The 20,350-nt window shown below is 39.5% G+C and overlaps 1 protein-coding gene and 1 long non-coding RNA gene across 3 annotated transcripts in view; one reads left to right on the top strand and one right to left on the bottom strand.

The window, feature by feature from the left end:
- Positions 1–8,157, bottom strand: part of LOC108275569 (uncharacterized) — an 8,985-nt gene extending 828 nt beyond the window's left edge. Inside the window, exons 1-4 of one of the 2 annotated variants that reach the window (XR_006983769.2) lie at positions 8,073–8,135; positions 7,529–7,589; positions 5,592–5,672; positions 1–2,316 (exon numbers count right to left, since the gene is read on the bottom strand). The exon at positions 1–2,316 is cut by the window's left edge and continues 828 nt beyond it. This is a non-coding gene — a long non-coding RNA (uncharacterized LOC108275569). Of the gene's footprint in view, positions 2,317–5,591; positions 5,673–7,528; positions 7,590–8,072 lie in introns of both variants that reach the window. The other variant, XR_006983770.2, reaches the window with a different exon arrangement.
- Positions 8,158–17,539: 9,382 nt separating this feature from the next.
- LOC124628957 (uncharacterized) lies at positions 17,540–17,971 on the top strand. The gene has a single exon (XM_047160417.2). It carries the CDS (start codon positions 17,684–17,686, stop codon positions 17,969–17,971), a length of 288 nt encoding a protein of 95 aa, XP_047016373.2. The 5' UTR covers positions 17,540–17,683.
- The last annotated feature ends 2,379 nt before the right edge of the window (positions 17,972–20,350 follow it).

Genomic DNA, 20,350 nt, shown 5'->3' with positions numbered 1-20,350 from the left:
TGAAGAAGCATCTTGGATGTGAAACGTTAGGATTTTACTGAAGGAACCTCCTAACAGTTTTTTTCTCTTTTTCTAGCCTTTTATTATATTATTACAAAAACTTTGTTTTTAAACAAGAAAAATTGAATAGGGTTTAAACTTTTAAGCGAAACCGGGAAAGGAACGCAACAGTGTCAAGGACATCAAGCCACAGACCAGCCGAGTCGACGAGGAAACGAAAGACCAGGAGGTAATCAGGAAACCCTCGGGAAGATAAAGAAACTGGACGGTGAATTTTCTGAAGGAAGTGAGAAGGCTTGAACTCTTTATCCCCCCTTCCTTTTCTTTCTTTTCCTTTTTTTCCTTTTTTTCTTTTTGTTTCTTTCTTCCCCTTCTCTTCCTTCCTATCCTCCCTGTATCCTCTGAAAACGGCTTGAGAGACTCCGCCCACAAACACCAACGGTCCAAAAAAGAATCCTGGATCAAAGGAAGATCGTCCGGATAAGAACCAAGGACAACACTCAATTGAGGACTGACGAACAGATGGTAGGGTAAGAGCGGTCTATGTTATGGTGATGTGGTTGATGATTGTTGTTTTCACCAGACACTGTTGAAGTCTGCTCACCGGAAAGGTACAAAATGAAGGCGTGGCACAATAGATTTGCTGTTTTAGGAGACCATGAGCAAATTGGGGAAGGGGAAAATACACAAACACAAGCATCACCAAGCAAACACAACACATTTGATAAAACACTGACAAAAACATACTTCAAGTTAATACAAGCCACACACCACATGCAGATAGTGGAACACTCCCTGCACACAAACAACCATCCGGCTGGTATGTACAGACAGGTCAATAAACTCACACAATTCATAAAACCAGCATCACCTAATGACACAACCACACAAAAAAATCAAGCAAAACACACTCACATGGATGAACAATAACATGCTCATCTTACAGGAACATTACACACAAGTTACACATAACCTTATGGATGACATACAGATTTTCGGGGAATTGGAATAGACAGTGGCGGTGAAATGGGCCAGACATAGGTTTAAACAAAAACTGACAGACAGCGTGCTAGAGTTCTGTAAAGATAACATACAACACAAACAATCAGCTTCTTCACATAAATCGGGCCCAATTTCACACGCCACTGCCCTTCAAAGGGCCGGTTCTCCACAGGCACAGATTTACAATCCACCTATTGAGCACACTTTGAATAATGTTATCCAGATCCACCATTTACAATCTAACTCGCCCATATCTGTTGCCCCGTTAGCGGGACTTGGACACCGACACAGGCAAATCAAAGTCCAGGCCCAAGTCCACGCCCCAGAGGTGAGTCCAGACACACACCCCAAACTTAAACGGGATAGAGTCACGGTGAAAATAAATCTACCTGATCTCTCTCAGGTCCGGCCAGCAACCACGCCTGTGGGGGAGGACGACGATACAGATGGCGCCACTGTTAACACAAAGAGGATAAGGATGACAAAGGGTATTGAACGGAGTGAATCTCGTGCTGAAACCCGCTCTGAATCCGCCCCTCCTGAACATATCACAGTGGCAAAATCTGATAGAGTATCCTCGGACTCCACAGACGATGGGCTTTTAGATATCATCGATTTAGATAAAAAACCAAACCGACATATCAACACCGATAGGAAAGCGATAGATTGGTCCATCAACATTCGAAAACCCATAGTAATCATCAGGGACTCCAATCTCAGTCGGATCCCTGTAATCAAAAACCCAAACACACAAGTCGACAGCTTTCCGGGGGCCAATTTTCTACACATGGCCAAAATCCTGCAAAAACAAAATCCACATCCACTGGTACACAAGGTATTCCTGTCTGGGGGTTTAAATAACAGGGGACAACATCCACATAAAACGGCCATAAAACAACTGCAGTGCCTTTGGAGAACGGCTCAATCGATATTCCCGAATGCCACAATCCACACAGTGGTTATTCAATTCTCAGAATCCTTACCTCTACAGGAGCAGCAGAATCTGGAGGTATTGAATAAATACATTGTGTCACACGGGAGTCCATTGTGGGAATTGAAGAGATTGTTTTTCAGGGTCGAGAGAGATCATATCCCCTGGACCGCGGAGACGGCACAACGCATGTTCGATGGGTGGTGCAATCAGTTAAACTATTGAAGACGGAGACGTGCAACAACCAGTCGCACTCCAATATCTTCAATCTGTCAAAAACTTTTCATTTATCACAGGGAGAGAGGCTGCTGCTGGAGAAGGGGCTGACCTTCATCCCGACGCCGGGGGGGTCGAACCTTGGAGATCTTAAGAGGGATGTCCATCTGCATAATAGAAAGTTAAAAATCTTGAATTATTTTGACTTCCACACACAAACCGATACCACCCCATTTGTAGAGACATCCAAATGGGAACCCCTGATTGCAGCATGTAACATACATATTCAACGACTGATTAAACACAATCACAGAGCCATAGGCTCAAACAGAACCTTTAAAACATCGGACAATTTATCACCCGCACAGAAAAGGGCAATCCGTTCACTTAAAACAAACACTGACATCATTTTAAAACCAGCGGATAAGGGGTCAGGTATTGTCATTTTGGATAAAACTCAATACATGTTCGAGGCTAAAAGGCAATTGAATAACACCGACCATTACATCCCTTTGGAACACTCACTACAAACCGAGACTAAATTAATGATACAAAACGTCTTGAACGGGTTGCATCAAGAAAAATACATCAATCTGAAACAGAAACACTACTTAATGGGTCCAGACGTTCCCAGGCCTAGACTATTCTACCTATTACTGAAAATACATGCTGCACCAGAAACATGGACCATCCCAGGTGAGATCCCCAGGGGCCGCCCGATAGTGTCGGACTGCGGGAGTGAGTCCTACCGCACGGCCCAATACATCGATAGCTTCTTAAATCCGCTATCACAAACACATCGCAGCTACATAAAAGACACGTATGACTTCATTGCCAAAATACAAAATATCAGTATCTCAAACGATTCATTTCTTTTCACAATTGACAAACAGCTTATACACAAACATATCAACGGATTTAGGACTAAAAGCTGTCCAAAACGCTTTCAGAAATCACCCGGATCCGCACAGACCAGACAAACATTTTACAACTCTTAGAAATGGGTCTAACGCGGAATGACTTTGAATTTGATTCACGATTCTACTTACAGGTTCAAGGTACAGCAATGGGCAAAAAATTTGCACCTGCCTATGCAAACATATACATGGCGGAATGGGAAACATCCCTTCTAGACAGGTGCAAATTTAAGCCCCTAGTTTATTACAGATACCTGGATGACATCTTTGGGGTTTGGAAACACGGAATGGAGGAGTTCGATCTACTCGCAAACACACATCATCCGAACATCACAATAAAACATAACGCTAATAGAGAATCCATCCAGTTTTTAGACACCATGGTTTTCTTGGGTGAACCTGTTGAGCAGTCCAGGGCACTCAAGACCAAAGTATACTTCAAAAATACAGATACACATAGTCTTCTACACAAATTGAGTTTTCATCCGAAGCACACGTTCAAAGGGATAGTCAAGTCCCAACTGATACGGTTCTATCGCATTTGTACGGATGAGAACGATTTCCACGACACCGCTCGAGTTCTGTTCAAAGCCCTTAGACATAGGGGCTACAGTCGTAGATTTTTAAGACCTATCAAAGCCACAACACTGAGGGAAATAAAGACTCCACCTCCAGACACCCTGCTGCCGGGCCCCCAACAGGTCATCCCATTGATAACTACCTATAATCAACAAACACTAGCCCTAAATAAAAAAGTCAAAAACAATTTTGAATGCACTCAACACCAACTACCGGTCTTGCAAAAATTCAAAGTCATTTCAGCGTATAGAAAGAACAAAAACCTTAAGGACATCTTGGTCCGCTCCAGATTTAGCTCAAAAACCCTCCGGCAGCGGTCTCCGTGGCATGTGTATTATAGGAAAATAAAATACGCTTCAGGCACACCCATAACACAAAATTTAAACTTGAACACAAACAATATAGTGTACTGTATAACATGCGCATATTGCCGGAAACGCTATGTTGGGGAAACTAAAAACGCACTAGTAGTAAGGTTAAAACAACACCTTCACGACGTCAAGAAGAACAACAAAAATACAAAACTGATTAACCATTTTAAACAACACGGTGTAAATCATTTAACAATTTCAGGGTTGGAATCCAATAGGGCATGGACAGGTAAACAAAGAAAAAGAAGTGAGTTCAAATGGATACACAGATTGAATCCCACTACTGACCCTAACCCTAACCTTTCAACCCCATGCCTGACCCCAACCCTAAGCCTAACAATCTGCTCGTTTTCAAATTTCATTCCTGAGCCTAAGCCTCACCCTAACCCTGAATAGTCTGACTTTTGATCAGAAAAGGATAGACATATAGGCCACTAAAAACCAAATCCATTTTTTGATAAATACACAGATCAGTCCTCATACACAAAAGACAGAATAAAACACTGAGAATATTACAAACGACAAAAGAGAAGGAAGATGGAGATGTTCCAGTGCACATTTAACCTAAATCAGGGGACTTTAATTAAGAAATAAATAATTCAAAAACCTAACCCTAACCCTAAAACCTAACTTTAACCCCCTAACCCTAACCCTAACCGCTAACCCAAACCCCAACCCTAACACAAAGAAACACAGTAGAAAGTAGCGAGCATTTACAGGCCTCGGCTTTCTTCATGCCAAAAAATGTGTCGCATTGTTGTGGAAAGAGACTCACACACCAAGTACTACTCAATGGATAAGACAAATGTTGTCGAGCCTTCCATTACAAATGATAACTTACATATTAAAAGCTAAAAAGCAAATATTTCAATATGTATGGAGCCCTTTCATTGATTGTATTAAGGATTTGAATTTAACAGATGAGGGAGTGGATGACTAATATTTGTGGACAGTGCAGGTTCCGACTTTGTAAAATTGATATACACTTCAACATTTTAGTTTCATTTTGCATTCATTACAATTATAAAGGTCAATTGTGAATAGATTATTATTTGCTAAAACAGGAGGAGCATTCTTGTTCTGAGTGTTTTTTCTCTTTTTTGTTGGTTTGTTTGAGATATATATATATATATATATATATATATATATATATTTATTATGTACACACACACACACACACATTTAATTTTCCAGAGTAACTGCAGAGTTTTTATGGATGTATAGAATTTCAATGTTTGTACATGAATGTAAAAGGTTGTATTTCAAAGTGTTACGAAGTGAGAAATAAAAATATTGTGGAGGGGAAAAAAAAACATAATAATTCTTCTCTAATATATTATTAACATTGCAATCTTCACTATTTCTTGATATTCTCGACTGAAATAGATGAGGCCACCTACGGAACGCATTAAGTTACATAGGCGCAGCGACAACAATAGGAATGTATTTCTAATGTTATTAGAAATTTCAAAGATAAAGGTAATGTATAACATACATTATTACATTACAACAATAATTATCATGAACGGGTTAAAAAAGGAGAGAGATTAATAGTAGTCATGTCAAATTACTTACCCAGAATACCACTACTGGGAAATCGCCGTCCCTGAGGGTGGACACATGAGGACAGTCAAGCTCCATCCAGCACAACGCTGCCTGAAACAGAAGGTACACTGTAAAAAAAATCTTGAAAATTTTCCGGTGAAAACCTGGCAGCTGGGGTTGTCAGAAAAAAGTACTTGAGTAAAATAAATTTTGTAAATATAACAAGAACACCCAGAACTGGTATGAAAAGCAAATGCACTTTTCATTTAAATTCCACAAAAATAGTAAATATATACTTTGGACAACCATATTCATCTCCTTAAAACAGCAGTACAAGGATGTACTCCATGTTGGCTTCAACTAGAACAAATGTTCTGAATAATTACAATCTTTACCAGAAAGCAACACATTCAGTAACCTGAACAAGACAGCACACCATTCTATGAACAGAATGGATTACTCATCAACCAAATGCTTGGAAAGCATAAACATACAGCTTTTTACAATATCAGATGCTCAAAACAAAACTTCCTTGCTATTGCATGCTTGTTCTGTTGTTTATGTCTTTGCGTTGAGTGTAGTATGTTGCTTTCAGAAGGTTGCTAACTGACTCTCTTTAGTCTCATTGAGCAGGTAATGATGCTTTCGTTATAAAATTCACTTCTGGAAAGACTGTTTTTCGAGATTCCAAGTATTCTTCGATAAAAACATCCAAATAAGCAACCTGTGACACTGAAATTTTCTGAGCACAATTCAGTTCAATGATGTCCTTTAGCTGTAAAGTTAATTGCCAAACCTCATCTGCAGGATCCAGCATTCTATCACTAAGTAAAAACAGGTAGAAACCGTAAGAAATATTCCAATTCTGAATGGCCTGACCTGCCAACTTAGGTCCACGTGCATGTGAACTGACCTCACAAGGTTTTGTGAATGCATCAGAGCCATTATATTTGAACTGCCTGATTAGACGGTTATGAATTGAGTAAGTGAACCACTTCTTCTTAACAAAGTACTTTGTAAAGAGCAACATCATAAGACAACACACCTTCAAAAATATCGTGACTGAGGCAAGGTGGCAAGCCAGTCAAAGTTATTGCATTTTTATTATTTTTCTCTTTTGCAAAATAAAAAAAATCATAAAAATATAGTTTTTATTTTAAACTTGTAATAAAAGAGGAATTATGAAAAACTGAGATTTCAAATTTTATTTGCTGTACTTGATAGCAATAATAATCTGCATCATAGTACATTTGGTTTTACATGTGTAACTCCTATAAGCAAAGTTATTGCATTTTAATTATTTTTTCCTTCTTTAAACAAAAAAACCCTTGATTATTTTCAAAATAGAGTTGTCATTGATAAGAAGAATGGAGTATACTATACTGTGTATGATAAAAATTTAATTTAATTTCTATTTATTTACAGAAATTCTTTAAGCAATAAAAACAGCATTTTGCTATAGTTGCTAAGACTAATGCTGGGTTTTATATAGCACAATAAGTTTATGCGTGTAATAAAAAGGTACATCATTAATAATATATATGCTATAAAAAAAAACACATACTTTATCCACAATGTATCCTAACACTGCAATAAGTTAGATATCCTGTGAAGTAGACGACTATACACTTAGTAGAATCTTATACAGTTGCCCAGGTCATGCACGTTTTAGACGGTCCCTTACTGACTCCATTACTGTAAAGTGCTGATGACTTGCGTTTCCCACTGTTTGGCTTCCGCGGGCTTTAACGGGAGAAAATGTAAAAATATATTCAGTTGTATTGGTTCTATGTCCACGAAATACACATTATTAAGACAATAAACATTATGTCCCTTTTTTGTGTTTATTTCTTGAGAAATAGAAGAGAGAAGCTCGAATGTGCAGCGATTGTCCAATATTAACGCGGTGCGCGCGGATTACAAATCTGAGATCACGGTTTACACATGGATGTTTTTTTTTCTCTTACCTGACACTAGGAGGGCTCCGTATAGGGCTGTTATGGCGCAGATAAAAATGGCTCTTAAATGCTGCGTATTTGGAAAAAGATTGTGAGAAAATGGTTCGTTGCGATACAGTCTGCAGTACAGAACATGTTCCCTCAGACTTTGCACTGTTACGCTACAAAAGCAGCAAGTGTACATTTTAATGCATATTCAAAACTTACTCACACTGAACGCAACCAATAACCAATACGAGATATCGTTTAAACAAGAAGTTCTCCTCGCCTCGCTACATCACGACAGAATGCTAAACTGTAGCTTTACAAACTTTTCAAATAAAAAGGTCAGAGCGAATTCGTTAATTTCCAATGTGTAAGGTTATATATTAAAAGGATAAAACGTTCTATCTAGACAGCCAACAGGTCCGTGTAATGTGAGTTACTATGATATTAATATAAAATGTTATACTATGAAAATAAAAATAAATGGTTTACAACACAAAAGCTGTATTCAAATAACTAAAACAATTATTGAACTTTAACTTTACAGAATGTGCTTATTTGTGCTCACCAGACAAACTCCGTGTGAAATGATTTTTCCCTCAGCTCGGCGTGCTCTGTGCGTTGCTAGTTTGTTTCAGAAAAGTCGCCAGATCAAGCGTAATGCGCCAGTGCACGTGATACAACGTCTTGAGTGCTGATTGGACAAGACAAAAAGGCCATAACTTAAAATGCTCATTCAAAATATGCTTTCTTTATATTATGCACCGTTGTGGCACATACTGGACAACTGAAAAGCCAATAAAAAATAAAATAAAGACTGAGCTTCAAAACATAAAATTATGCTTTTTAGCATATTTTATTAATATGATGCAATGCCACATACATGCAATGTGATGCATATGGCCAATAAAATAAAGACTGGACATTAAAACATGTCACTCATGTTGCATTTTATATCAATTTAATCATAATTCCATAACACTGCATTAGTTTTTATTTGTAAAGACTTTGGAGTCATCACTTGTAATAACAAATCATTACTTATAATCATGAACACTCTTCAAGTTAAGTCCTCTCTGACTCTAAAGGAGTCATTGAAATCCAAATGATCATGTAATTAATGGGAGAGACCAGGGCAGGCCTAAAATGGTTTATTTTCAGAGCGGTACACACATATTCTTGTTGACCACATCGTTGTGATTTATTGTAAAAAAAAAAAAAAAAAAAAAAAAAAAACACAAGGAGATAAAAACAGTTCAAAGAGCATGCATCTGTAGTAAACACAGTGATTTACTGTTTAGTTTACTGTTGTTTTAAGGGTTTTTATTGTAAAATAATGCAGTTTTTACAAAGCAATAATGCAAAAAGTATCAAATTTACTTGTATTTACATTAACAGTATTTAACATGTTTTATAATTTACAGTTTTTTACCTTCGCAATTTTACAGTCTTTCAGCATTAAGTCTTTCAAACATTTTTTACACTGTAATTCTTAAAGAACATACCCTCATCTCATGACATTTTTTTTTTTAAAGTTTATATAGAAATAATATATCCAGGTATCTGTACAGCTGCTTTGTGACAATGTCCATTCTTAAACATGATAGATAAACAAAGTAACTAATCAAATGAAAAGCTTAGATAGACCAATGATTAAATACAACTCCGTTCAAATGAATACAGAGGCGTGCTCAGAAATCGCAACATTTATTAACTCGCGATTTGCGGCGTCATCCGGGAACAACCGTAAATCATATCATCAGGATAGTTCTAGAACTCTGAACGCTGCTCCAATTTCACTATATATGTGTGTGTGCGCGCAGGCCAGACAGACAGACAGAGAGACGGTATATGGACAGCACACCAAAACATTTTATTTTTTTTTAAATGCATGATATATAATATCGGAATATTTCTTACCCCACTCTGGGCTAACTACAAATGTACACTTAGGACAGAATACCCCTTCTGGAAAATTGCCGTTCCCGAGTTTGGACACACGAGGGCAGTCACGCTCCATCCAGCACAACGCCGCCTGAAACAGAAGGTAGGTTTGGGCTATTTTACACAGACACAGCTCATCAGCGTAATTACTGTGCATTGTATTGTTTGGACATAATGACAATAAACGGCTCAACTATAAAAACAAACAAACATTATGTAACATACATAGCAGTATAGTTATCATAAAAGTACACAAATTAATAACAAACATTTTTCTAATGTTGCTGGAAATATAAAGTATATATATATATATATATATATATATATATATATATATATATATATATATATATATATATATATATATATATATATATATATTTGTCCTTTCCTCTCTGTACCACGTTCTAAATATTTAAACAGCTGAAGAAAGAAAATTGCTCAGTTTTCTGAGACGATGAAGTGGCTCTTTAAAGAGCCTTTGTGTATATTAGACAGAGTTGTCGTTTAAGCGTGCTCTCCCCGAAAACGGTGGGCCAGCTGAATATCTTTGGGTATGTTGGTCACTCTCTTGGTGTGGATAACGCCCCGGTTGGTTTCCTCAAACAGACCAACCTGGTATACCTAGCTCACCTACTGCAGGGGCCCAGCACGGAGCTACGCCGTGAGGCCCATAGTGGGCCCCAGCACTGTAGTGGTTAGAGTTTGTGTTTTGGTTTGTGCAGGTTCTGACCCTTCTTTTGACAGGTTTAAGACTAAAAATTTCTGCGGCCTCATGAAGTGATTTATGATGACAAAAGTCTAACAAACAGTTTTTCTTTTGTTCCTCTGTGGTGTAGTTGTTGGTGTTCCTGTTGTGGTTTGTGCAGGTTCTAACCCTTATTTTGGCAAGTTTAAGAACAAACTGTGATACTGTATTATGCAGCATTTCATGAAGTCCAAAAAACACACATTCACACCCAATTGTTGCTTTTGATCATCTCTGGTGTAGTGGTTAGAGTTCATGCCAGTGGTGGGTTTCCAGAAGGTATGGGTTCTCTTTTGTCTTTTGGCTGGTTTAAGACTAAAAATGGCTGCGTCCTCATGAAGTGATTTATGACGAAAAAAAGTCCGACGCACTTTAGCTAATTCTATCCCTCTGTGGTGTAGTGGTTACAGTTTGTGTTTGAGTTTTGGTTTGTGCATGTTCTGACTCTTTTTTTGGCAGGTTTAAGAATAAACTGTGCTGTTCTATTGTGAAGTGTTTCAATGAAGTCTAAAAAACAAACACTCAACCATGTTTGTTGTTCTTGTGGTGTAGTGGCTAGTATCAGTGTCAGTGTCAGTGTTGGTGGTCCAGAAGGTGTGGGTTCTCGTCTGTGTTTTGGTTTGTTTATGACTAAAAATTGCAGCATCTTCATGAAGTTATTTACAACAACAAAAGTACAACACACAGGAGCTGATTTCGTTCTTCTGTGGTGTAGTGGTTAGAGTAAACTTGTGCAAGTGTTGTATGTCCTGAAATCATGGATTGCCTTTTGGCAGGTTCAAGATTGCCTTTTGGCTGCGTCCTCATTAGTGATTTATGACAACAAAAGTCCAACACACACTAGTTGTGTCTGTGGGGGTGGGTGCACATCCTGTAAAGCAGACTAGCAGTGTGTGTGGAAGAGAGGGCAGGTGAGGTATGTGCACTAAGGGGAAGGATGCAGGTGAAGTTTCAGGAGGACTTGCAAGTCGGGGTGGGTGCACATCCTGGAGTCAGACAAAGAGTGTGTGAGTGAATGCGAGGGCAGGGGAGGGATGTGCAACAAGGGAAAGGGTGCAGGATGAGCACTTAAGGGCAGGAGGCATTTGAAAGGACAAGAGGCACCACAAGGGTCTACCCTCCCCTCCTACACCTCCACTCCTCCTTAAAGTCTACCCTCACCGCCTATACCTCCTCCCCTCCTTCAAATCTACCCTGACCTCTTAAATCCACAACTCACCAGCACTGCATTTACATACCAACACTGAGACTAGACCCACCAACACCACAATCCTCCAATGCATCCTGAGCTCACACCCACTCATCTGCCCCCTCACACAACCCTCAATACTCATTCTCCACCTATACCCCAGCCTACACTCCCACAACACCTGCAACTGTAACTTCCACAGGAACACACCCACACACAGTCTACTCCTCCTCCACACCACACCTCTCAACCCCTCAAAGTCCAGGCAAGCACTCTGGTTGGGTTTTTATCCAAGCACCTTCTGCTCCACAGCAGTGACGACTCAGCCAACTGAGCCACAGAGGCCCACACGCCACTCCCTCCATCACACCTTCATACTTTTACAGCACCACTTTTTATTCTTAAACCTGACAAAATGTGGGTTAGAACCTGAAAAAAACACAAGACACTCATGAACTCTAACCGCAACACCAACAAGGGACAGAAGCCCCAATTGTGTGTTGGACTTTTGTCATTATAAATCACTTCATGAGGATGCAGCAATTATTTTGTCTTAAACCAGCCTAAAGACAGCAGAGAACCCACACCTTCTGGCATGAACTCTAACCACTACGCAACAGAGTGACAAAAGCAACTCTGTGTGTTAGACATTTGTCATAGAAAATAACGTTTTGTAGGTTGATGATGATAGCATGGTTGATAACATGATGTAGGTTTAAAAAAAAAAAAGGCAAATTTATTTGTATAGTACATTTTCAACAACAAGGCAATTCAAAGTGCTTTACATAACACATAAAAGCAACAAAGCATTTTTTTTTTAAAAAAGAGTTCATTTAAAAAATATTTTTAATAAAATACTAATAAAACTAAAAAATGTAAACAGGTTAAAACAGAACAAAAAAGGTTACTGTTACGCTCCCGCCGGCAGATGGCACTGCAGCATCGACATGCACGTGCGGCTGTAGAGAGCACGCGTGCATGAGACCGAACTGTGGCATGTTTTTAAAACTTTTGTTTAAGCAGGAGGTCGCAGCCCCGGAGTCCCAGCCCGAGGTTAACGTGGCAACCTCGGAGCCTCTGCCTGAGGTCAACAGGGCGACCTCAGAGCTCCAGTTGGAGACCCACGGGGAGGTCTCTCCCACCGAGGAAGCTGTCCCGCTGCCCTGTCCTGCTGAGGAAGCTGTTCCGCTGTCCTTTTCTGCTGAGGAAGCTGTCCTGCTGCCCTGTCCTGCTGAGGAAGCTGTCCCGCTGCCCTGTCCTGCTGAGGAAGCTGTCCCACTGCCCTGTCCTGCTGAGAAAGCTGTTCCGCTGGGGATGTCGCCCAGCGTTCCAGCCCTGCTGGGGATGTCGCTCAGCGTTCCAGCCCCACAGGGGGTGTCACCCCGAGTTTCAACCCCACTGGGGGTGGTGCTCCCCCTGTCTGCTGCCCGGCGAAGGCCGCTTTGTTTTCCGATGCATCGAGAGACAGCTCATACAGGGGCCCGGGACTGCCGTTGGAGGTGGGTACTGTTATGCTCCCGCCGGCAGATGGCACTGCAGCGTCGACATGCCCACGCGGCTGTAGAGAGCGCGCGTGCACGAGACCGAACGTGGCATACGGACACGTGTCTTTGTTTTGGTTTGGTCCTCCTTCTGTTTAAGCATTGGTTGATGTTCGAGGGTGTGTCTTGATTTACTCCAGGTGTCTGTGTTTTAGTTTGATTGTGTTTGTTATTTAAACCCCTTGTGTTGCTGTGCACTTCGCAGTATTAAATGAGTATTTGAACCTCTGAGTGTAATGTATAGACTGCGTTTCCTGTGTTTTGTCTGCTGTGTAAAAATAAAGACGCTGATCTGCACCTGCTTCTGCTTCCACCTCCCGGTCCGTAATAGTTACTATGCAGCATAAGATATTAATTAAGATACCTTGGTGATTTAATTAAAAGCATCAGCAAAAAGAAAAGTCTTCAGTCTTGATTTAAAAGAATTAAGAGTTTCGGCAAATCTGCAGTTTTCTGGGAGTTTATTCCAGATATGTGGAGCATAAAAGCTAAATCCTGCTTCTCCACATTTAGTTTTGACTCTGGAAACAGAAAGCAGACCTTTCCCAGACGACCTCAGAGGTCTGGATGGTTCATAATGTACCAGTAGATCAGAAATATATATTGGCCCCAAACCATTCAGTGCTTTATAAACCAACAGCAATATTTTAAAATCAATTATTTGACAGACAGGGTGCAAGTGCAACGACCTCAAGACTGGAGTTATATGATCCACTTTTTTGGTCTTAGTGAGGACCTGAGCAGCTGAATCGGCTGCAGCTGTCTAATTGATTTCTTATTGAGACCCATAAAGACACTGTTACAGTAGTCGAGTCGACTGAAGACAAATGCATGGACAAGTTTTTCTAAGTCTTGCTGAGACATTAGTCCTCTAACCCTTCGAATATTTTTCAGGTGGTAGTAGGCTGACTTTGTAACTGTCTTAATATGGCTGTTGAAAGTCAAGTTAGAGTCCATAACTACACCAAGATTTCTGACTTGGTATGTTGTCTTCAACATTACAGACTGAAGCTGAGTGCTGACCTCTAATCGCTCCTTCTTAGCTCCAAAAACAATAACTTCAGTTTTCTCTTTGATTAATTGGAGAAAATTTTGGCACATCGTCCGATGCAGTTCCTCAACGCCTGTATGGGACCATATTTCCATGGCGAAATGGTTATGTAAATCTGTGTATCATCTACATAACTATAGTAACATATTTTGTTGTTTTTCATAATCTGAACCAGTGGAAGCATGTAGATGTTAAACAAAAGAGGCCCCAAAATGTAGCCTTGGGGAACTCCACAGGTCATTTTTGTAATGTCAGATGTGTAATTGCCTATAGACACTAAGTAGTCCCTGTCCCTTAAGTAGGATTCAAACCAGTTTAGTACAGTGCCAGAAAGTTCCACCCAGTTTTTCAGTCTGTCTAGTAATATATTGTGGTCGACCTTGTCAAATACAGCACTGAGATCCAATAATACTAAGACTAAAATTCTGTCACTGTCTGTGTTTAAATGGATGTCATTGAAGACTTTAACAAGAGCAGTCTCAGTACTTTGGTCGGAACCCAGACTGGAAGACATCAAAACAGTCGTTTAGTTCTAAGTAATTGTTCAGCTGTTGAAAAACAGCTTTTTCATTCATTTTAATTAAGAATGGGTTTGATATGGGCCTATAATTGCTCATTAGTGATGTGTCTAGATTGTTCTTTTTTAGGAGTGGCTTGATGACTGCAGTTTTCAGGGTCTGTGGAAAAACACCAGTCCTCGAGGTCCTGTGAATGACCCGTTACTATAGAAACAATAACGTATCAGAATGACCGCATTCATAAAGAAAAGTCAATCAACACCTTCTGACCATTCACAATCCAGAATTCAACAGCACTGTAGTATAATTGAGAGTTCCCTTTCAAAGGGAACTCCACGTTGCATTTAGCATAACACTATGGGAGCACCCTCGCGCACGACTGGCTTCTGAAGCTTGTGTAAAATCATGCCTATTTATAGCCATGCCGTGATCAGGTCATGTGGCAATTAATAGCTCCGTGTGATATATATATGGTACCTGTGAACCATACCATCAGCCTTATTATCTTCAGCGAGACTGCATATATATGAAGTGTATAAGTATGAAAAAATTTGAGAAGACATTTTGCTAAAACAAAAAAAAAGGTAATTTCCAAGTATGTACGGAGACTTTTGGGACACGCTGTATATATTAATAGCTTTAAAAAAAAAATTAAACTAACACTATTTTACAAGATTATTTGTAAACATTTTTAAAAATCTCTAGAAGTTGTAACATTTTACATTTTTAAATGTTCAGTATGAAATGTTATTATCAGATTAGCTGCTTCTATTAATCAACAATAAATGTTTTAAAAAATCAATAAAATGATACTGGTAATATCTCAGGAAAAAAGTGTGTTGTAACGTAATTTATCAGGATATAAATTTTAGATCTGTCACGATTCCCCTTGAAGCAGCGTGCTCTAAGCGCGAATGCGCGAGCACCTGCTTTTCCGTTGTTGACTGTAATGACATCTGGACACGTGTGTTTTGTTTGTTTCTGTCATGTCTCCTCCCTGTTCTGTCATTGGCTGGGATTTCACGTGGGTCTGAATTGCTCTCAACTGCTAGCGGTTTAGACGCTGATCATGTCCGCATATACACCGCGCGCCTCCCAGCACACAACGCGGAAGATTAATACTTTAGAGTTAGTTTAGTTCGTATCGTAGTCATAGTCACGGTCCATGTTTAGAGTTAGTTCGCGCTGGATTATCCGCTTCCAGTCCCTCGTCATAGTTCGTTTCTTGTTTTGTTTATCGACCCTGTTTTCCGTGATCACGACCTAGATTCCTGCCTTGCCCCGTGTATGCCTGTTTGCCAATCGCCTGACATCTTGCATGTTTATGGATTACGTTTTGGATCACGTTTTGGATTTGTCTGCCTGTCTCTCTTTCAAATAAACAACTGTTCATCCTGCACTTGCATCCGTCCTATCTCTGCTTCGTGACAAGATCATTGTTTTGTCCAGCCCCTAAGATGGAGTCAGAACACGATTTCCAGGAAGGAGGCATATACGAGAAGGAAAAGTGAGGGAAAATTACAGAACATACTCTGCAAGTCATGTTTGTTACCTTCACCTCTCTGGAGAACTCCAGCCTGAATTGAAAATAAATGTCTGATACCTTTTTGCTGGGTTTTAGTGAATGTTCCAACTGAAAACATGTTTGTGATGTCCCCCACAGTTATGTTTGCCACAATTAATGTGTTGCTTGTATTAAATTTCCCTAGAATAAGATTACTCTTAAAGCCTTGAAATCCTTTGTTCTGTCAGTGTGGAGATGGGTTTGTCATCTGTGTTTAGGTCTGAATAGCTGAGAGCTCACACTTAATACATTCAATAAAATTATGCAATTCAGAATCGAATAAGACGCACTGGACCCGATGTATTTTATGATAAAAGCATATTTACTTCAATGACTTCGTACACTCTCCTGTGAAGCTGTAATAAAAGTTGGGGAACAAAATTTAAAAAGGCAACTTTTAAAAATACTCTGCAGTTTATTTCTGGATACTAGATTCCATACAAAATCTGTTAACGATTTATAAAGTACACAGTAATGTTCTACAGGTGTGAATGGTTGTACCATGTAATATGCACACTAACTTGCATACATAGCAGCTGAGGTATATGGATGAAAACCAAATGTACCCACACAGCATGAGTTGCTAAGTGATGAGTAAAATCTTATAGTATTGCAGCACGGTGTCAGGATAATGGGGATGTTTTCCTTCCCTGGATGAAAAAAAAGACATGATCAATCTTTATAAACCTGCCAATTCGAATGAATCTTCTAGCAGAGCCCCATTAGGCCAATTCGAATGAATCTTCTAGCAGAGCCCCATTAGCCAGCACAGTTAGCAGGATGTGTTGTGTTGTTACCACCTCCTACGACATGGACCTGAGGTTGGATTTTAGGAGGCAAAAACATTTAAAAAAAACAAAAAAAAAAACAAGAAAAGCAAAAACATCAACTATATACAACAACAACAGTAACAATTGTCTAAGTAACCACAACAATACCATCATTAATAATAATAATAATAATAATAATAATAATAATAAAAAATTATATAGCATTAATAATTAAAAAATTAATAATTATAATAAATAATATTTGAAGAGCGTGTTTGCTAAAGGTGGTTTACAGACAGTGAAGGAAAAAAAAAAAAATATATATATATATATATATATATATATATATATATATATATATATATATATATATAATATTATTATTATAACCAGCAAAAAGTAGAATATAGAATATATTATAGAATATAAAATAAAAATGTAAATAACAGAAACAATTATCAGTTTTAATCAATATGCTAACGTTTTATTTGATGATTATTATTATCAAGCTGTTTGTTTGATGATTGTTTTTGTTTATTATTTTGTTTGTGCTCTGTACAATACGGTGTGTATGTGGTGGTGACGTCACCAGCAGCTTAGACAAGAGTGCCGTTTAGAGCCTCTGTTCTGAGTCGAAACGAGTCGGTTCATGTGACTCGGCACACATGTGGATCAGTGTTCGGAGTTGCGGTGTGGTGGTGAGGAGGAGGAGGAAAGTTTCCAGCTCGCGCAGTTTGTATCTCCGGTACTCAGAGGTATGGCGGTGTCGGAACTGGGTGGAGCGCGGCTGCGGAATCGACTGCGCTAACGGAAATAAACCCGAATGTTGGTCGAGTTTGCACCCAAGCAGAGTGATGGAGAGTCCCGGTCCCGGTTCGGTTGAGAAACCCAGCAAGGCGGCGGAGTGTCTGAGCGAACTGAACCGGATCATCGAGGCGCAGCACGAGCTCCTTGAGCGGCAGAAGGCGCGGATCGCGGAGCTCGAGCTGCAGGTCTCCGAACTGCGCAGCCGCAACGCTCGCTTGCACGAGGAGTACGAAAGGCACCTGCGCACGTGCAGCCTGCAGCAGCATCAGCATCACAACAATCACAGCATCAGCATCAGCTCTCTCTCTGCTTTAACAGCCATCCAGGAGAAGTAAGCCTTTATCCCACTGATTATTCCAGCTGTGCACAGATGTGCAAGAATATTCTCTCTCACACACACTCACACACACACACACACACACACACACACATGCCTTATCCCATAATACACTTTATATTCTGTATTTTGAATCAAGTTTACACCGTAGCATCATCTGAGAGAATTCCAACCGATTCACAAGCGAACCTTGATCCTGCAGGAAAACAAATCATCTGGTGGTTAATTTTTTCAATACGTCACTTTTATATCCTTAATTTAAATCAGAAGTGATTTTATTGTGTCCTTAATGCAGTGTCACGATGTCAGGATCTGAATTTATATTCCATGTTTTAGAGGAATATTCAATATTTCTAAGGTGATCCCGGTACACAGTTCTATCAGGTACTCGATCTTTTCTGAGCTTTTACATTCTATTCCTTAATTATAGAATTAAAATGTGGCCTGTTTAGAAGCTCAGAGGTGAAGGAGAGGAATAAGTAGAAACACTTAGCGTGTAGTGAAAACAGAGCGTTCATTAACACTAACTAACCCTGATCCTGGTGATGAAGAGGTTAAATGTGTTTGGTATTTAGATATGGTAGGAGATCAGAGCGTTGCTGAGATTTTTTTTATATTTTGTGCATTTTTCCATAAATTTTACTTTTATTATATTTTTCTACTTTAAATGAAATGAGTGTAATTGTGTCCTTTAAGCAGTGACGCAGTGTTAGGATCTTGATGATGATGATGATTACTACTACTACTATTATTATTATTATTATTATTATTATTATTATTATTATATGCTGTGCATTGTGGATTAGTGGTTAAAACGTTCGCCTCACACCTCCTCCAAGATTGTGGGTTAGATTCCCGTTGCGATCCTGTGTGTGTGGACTTTGTATGTTCTTCCAGTGGGTGTGTGAATGGGTGTGTGAATGGGTGTGTGAACGTGTATGAGATTGTGCCCTGTGATGGATTGGTACCCTGTCCAGGGTGTACCCCGCCTTGTGCCCCATGCTCCCTGGGATAGGCTTAAGGTTCCCCATGACCCTGAAGGGTTAGCGGTATAGAAGATGGATGGATGGACGGATGGATGGTTGGATGGAAGGGACTTCAGCTCTTCTGTCTGATGGAAGTTTTATAATGTGATCCTGAAGGATTAGCGGTATAGAAAATGTATGGATTATTATTATTATTATTATTATTATTATACAGTATATTTTGGATTAATATTCTATATTTATATGACTTTGGATTGGACAGAAACGTCACTCAGTTTTTGGAGTCTTGTACTTAAATGTAGACTTAATTTTTTTTCCCCGTATTTACAGACCGAGGGCTCAGAAGTGCATGATAATAATCAATACAAATCATTTGCATTAATGAATAATTCATGCGTAAATTAACACTAATTCCTAATCATGCAGGAGCGTATATGTTGCTGTTGTTGTTGTTGTTGTTGTTAAATTTTATTTTATCATCTTCATCTCCTTTGCAACAAAAATGAAAAAGAAAAGCACAGCTGCAGATCGACTCATTTTTATGTAAAATATCAGACTAAGATTCTTCCCAATGTTCAGATCTTACTTCAGTCAGATGTTTTCATTAGTACACACTTCATTTTCCATATTGGAGTTTCTATTCCGTATTTATTAGGCTTCACTCCACATTGCTGGTCGTCTCGGTGTGTTTCTCAGCGTCTGTGAGAGAGAAGCGCTGATTAGTGATTTCATTAAATCTGGCTCCTGATTCACGCAGGAGGAAAATGACATTTCGTGTTGGACTGTTGATTAGAAAATGTTTTCCCCTAATGAAGCATAGGATCCTAACTCGCTCACACCCCTCATTCGTAACGTACATCATGTAAACAGCTGAATGTAGCCTTATGAACACGGCGCAGGTTTCATTGTCTGGTATCCCCAGGAGACGAACTCATGAAGATCGAGGAGGAGGACGATCAGAGTTTATATCATATTATAAACCTCTAGAGCTCATGTTTCCTGCTGATAAAGCTCTGACTCCACCGTAGCGGATCAGTTGCAGTTAGTTTGTACTCCCCAACAAACCCACTCTCCGCTCCCCCACTCCCACAAGAGTGAAAATGTTCTCCTGACACGACTCCCCTCAGACCTCTGTAGGGCTTCTGTCCGCAAACTGAAAGAGCTTCTTCATGTTTATAGGGTGGATGGAGATCGTACAGAAAACTATTCTCACCGCACGCAGAGTACCAGTTTCCTGAAAATCCATAACTATTAACGTTAAATATGAGACATTAAATGACAGTGCAGTAGATATAAGCTAGCCAGCTAAAATAACCGGGAATGGCTAAACGGAAGTCTTACACAAAAGCCTTCAAAGTCCATCGGAGCGCTGAAATAGTGGGCAGTGGATC

Source organism: Ictalurus punctatus, chromosome 15 (assembly GCF_001660625.3).
Source record: "Ictalurus punctatus breed USDA103 chromosome 15, Coco_2.0, whole genome shotgun sequence".
Taxonomy (NCBI): Eukaryota; Metazoa; Chordata; class Actinopteri; order Siluriformes; family Ictaluridae; genus Ictalurus; species Ictalurus punctatus.
The sequence above is the reverse complement of the archived record's forward strand: the minus strand, read 5'-3'. Positions and strand labels throughout refer to the sequence as shown.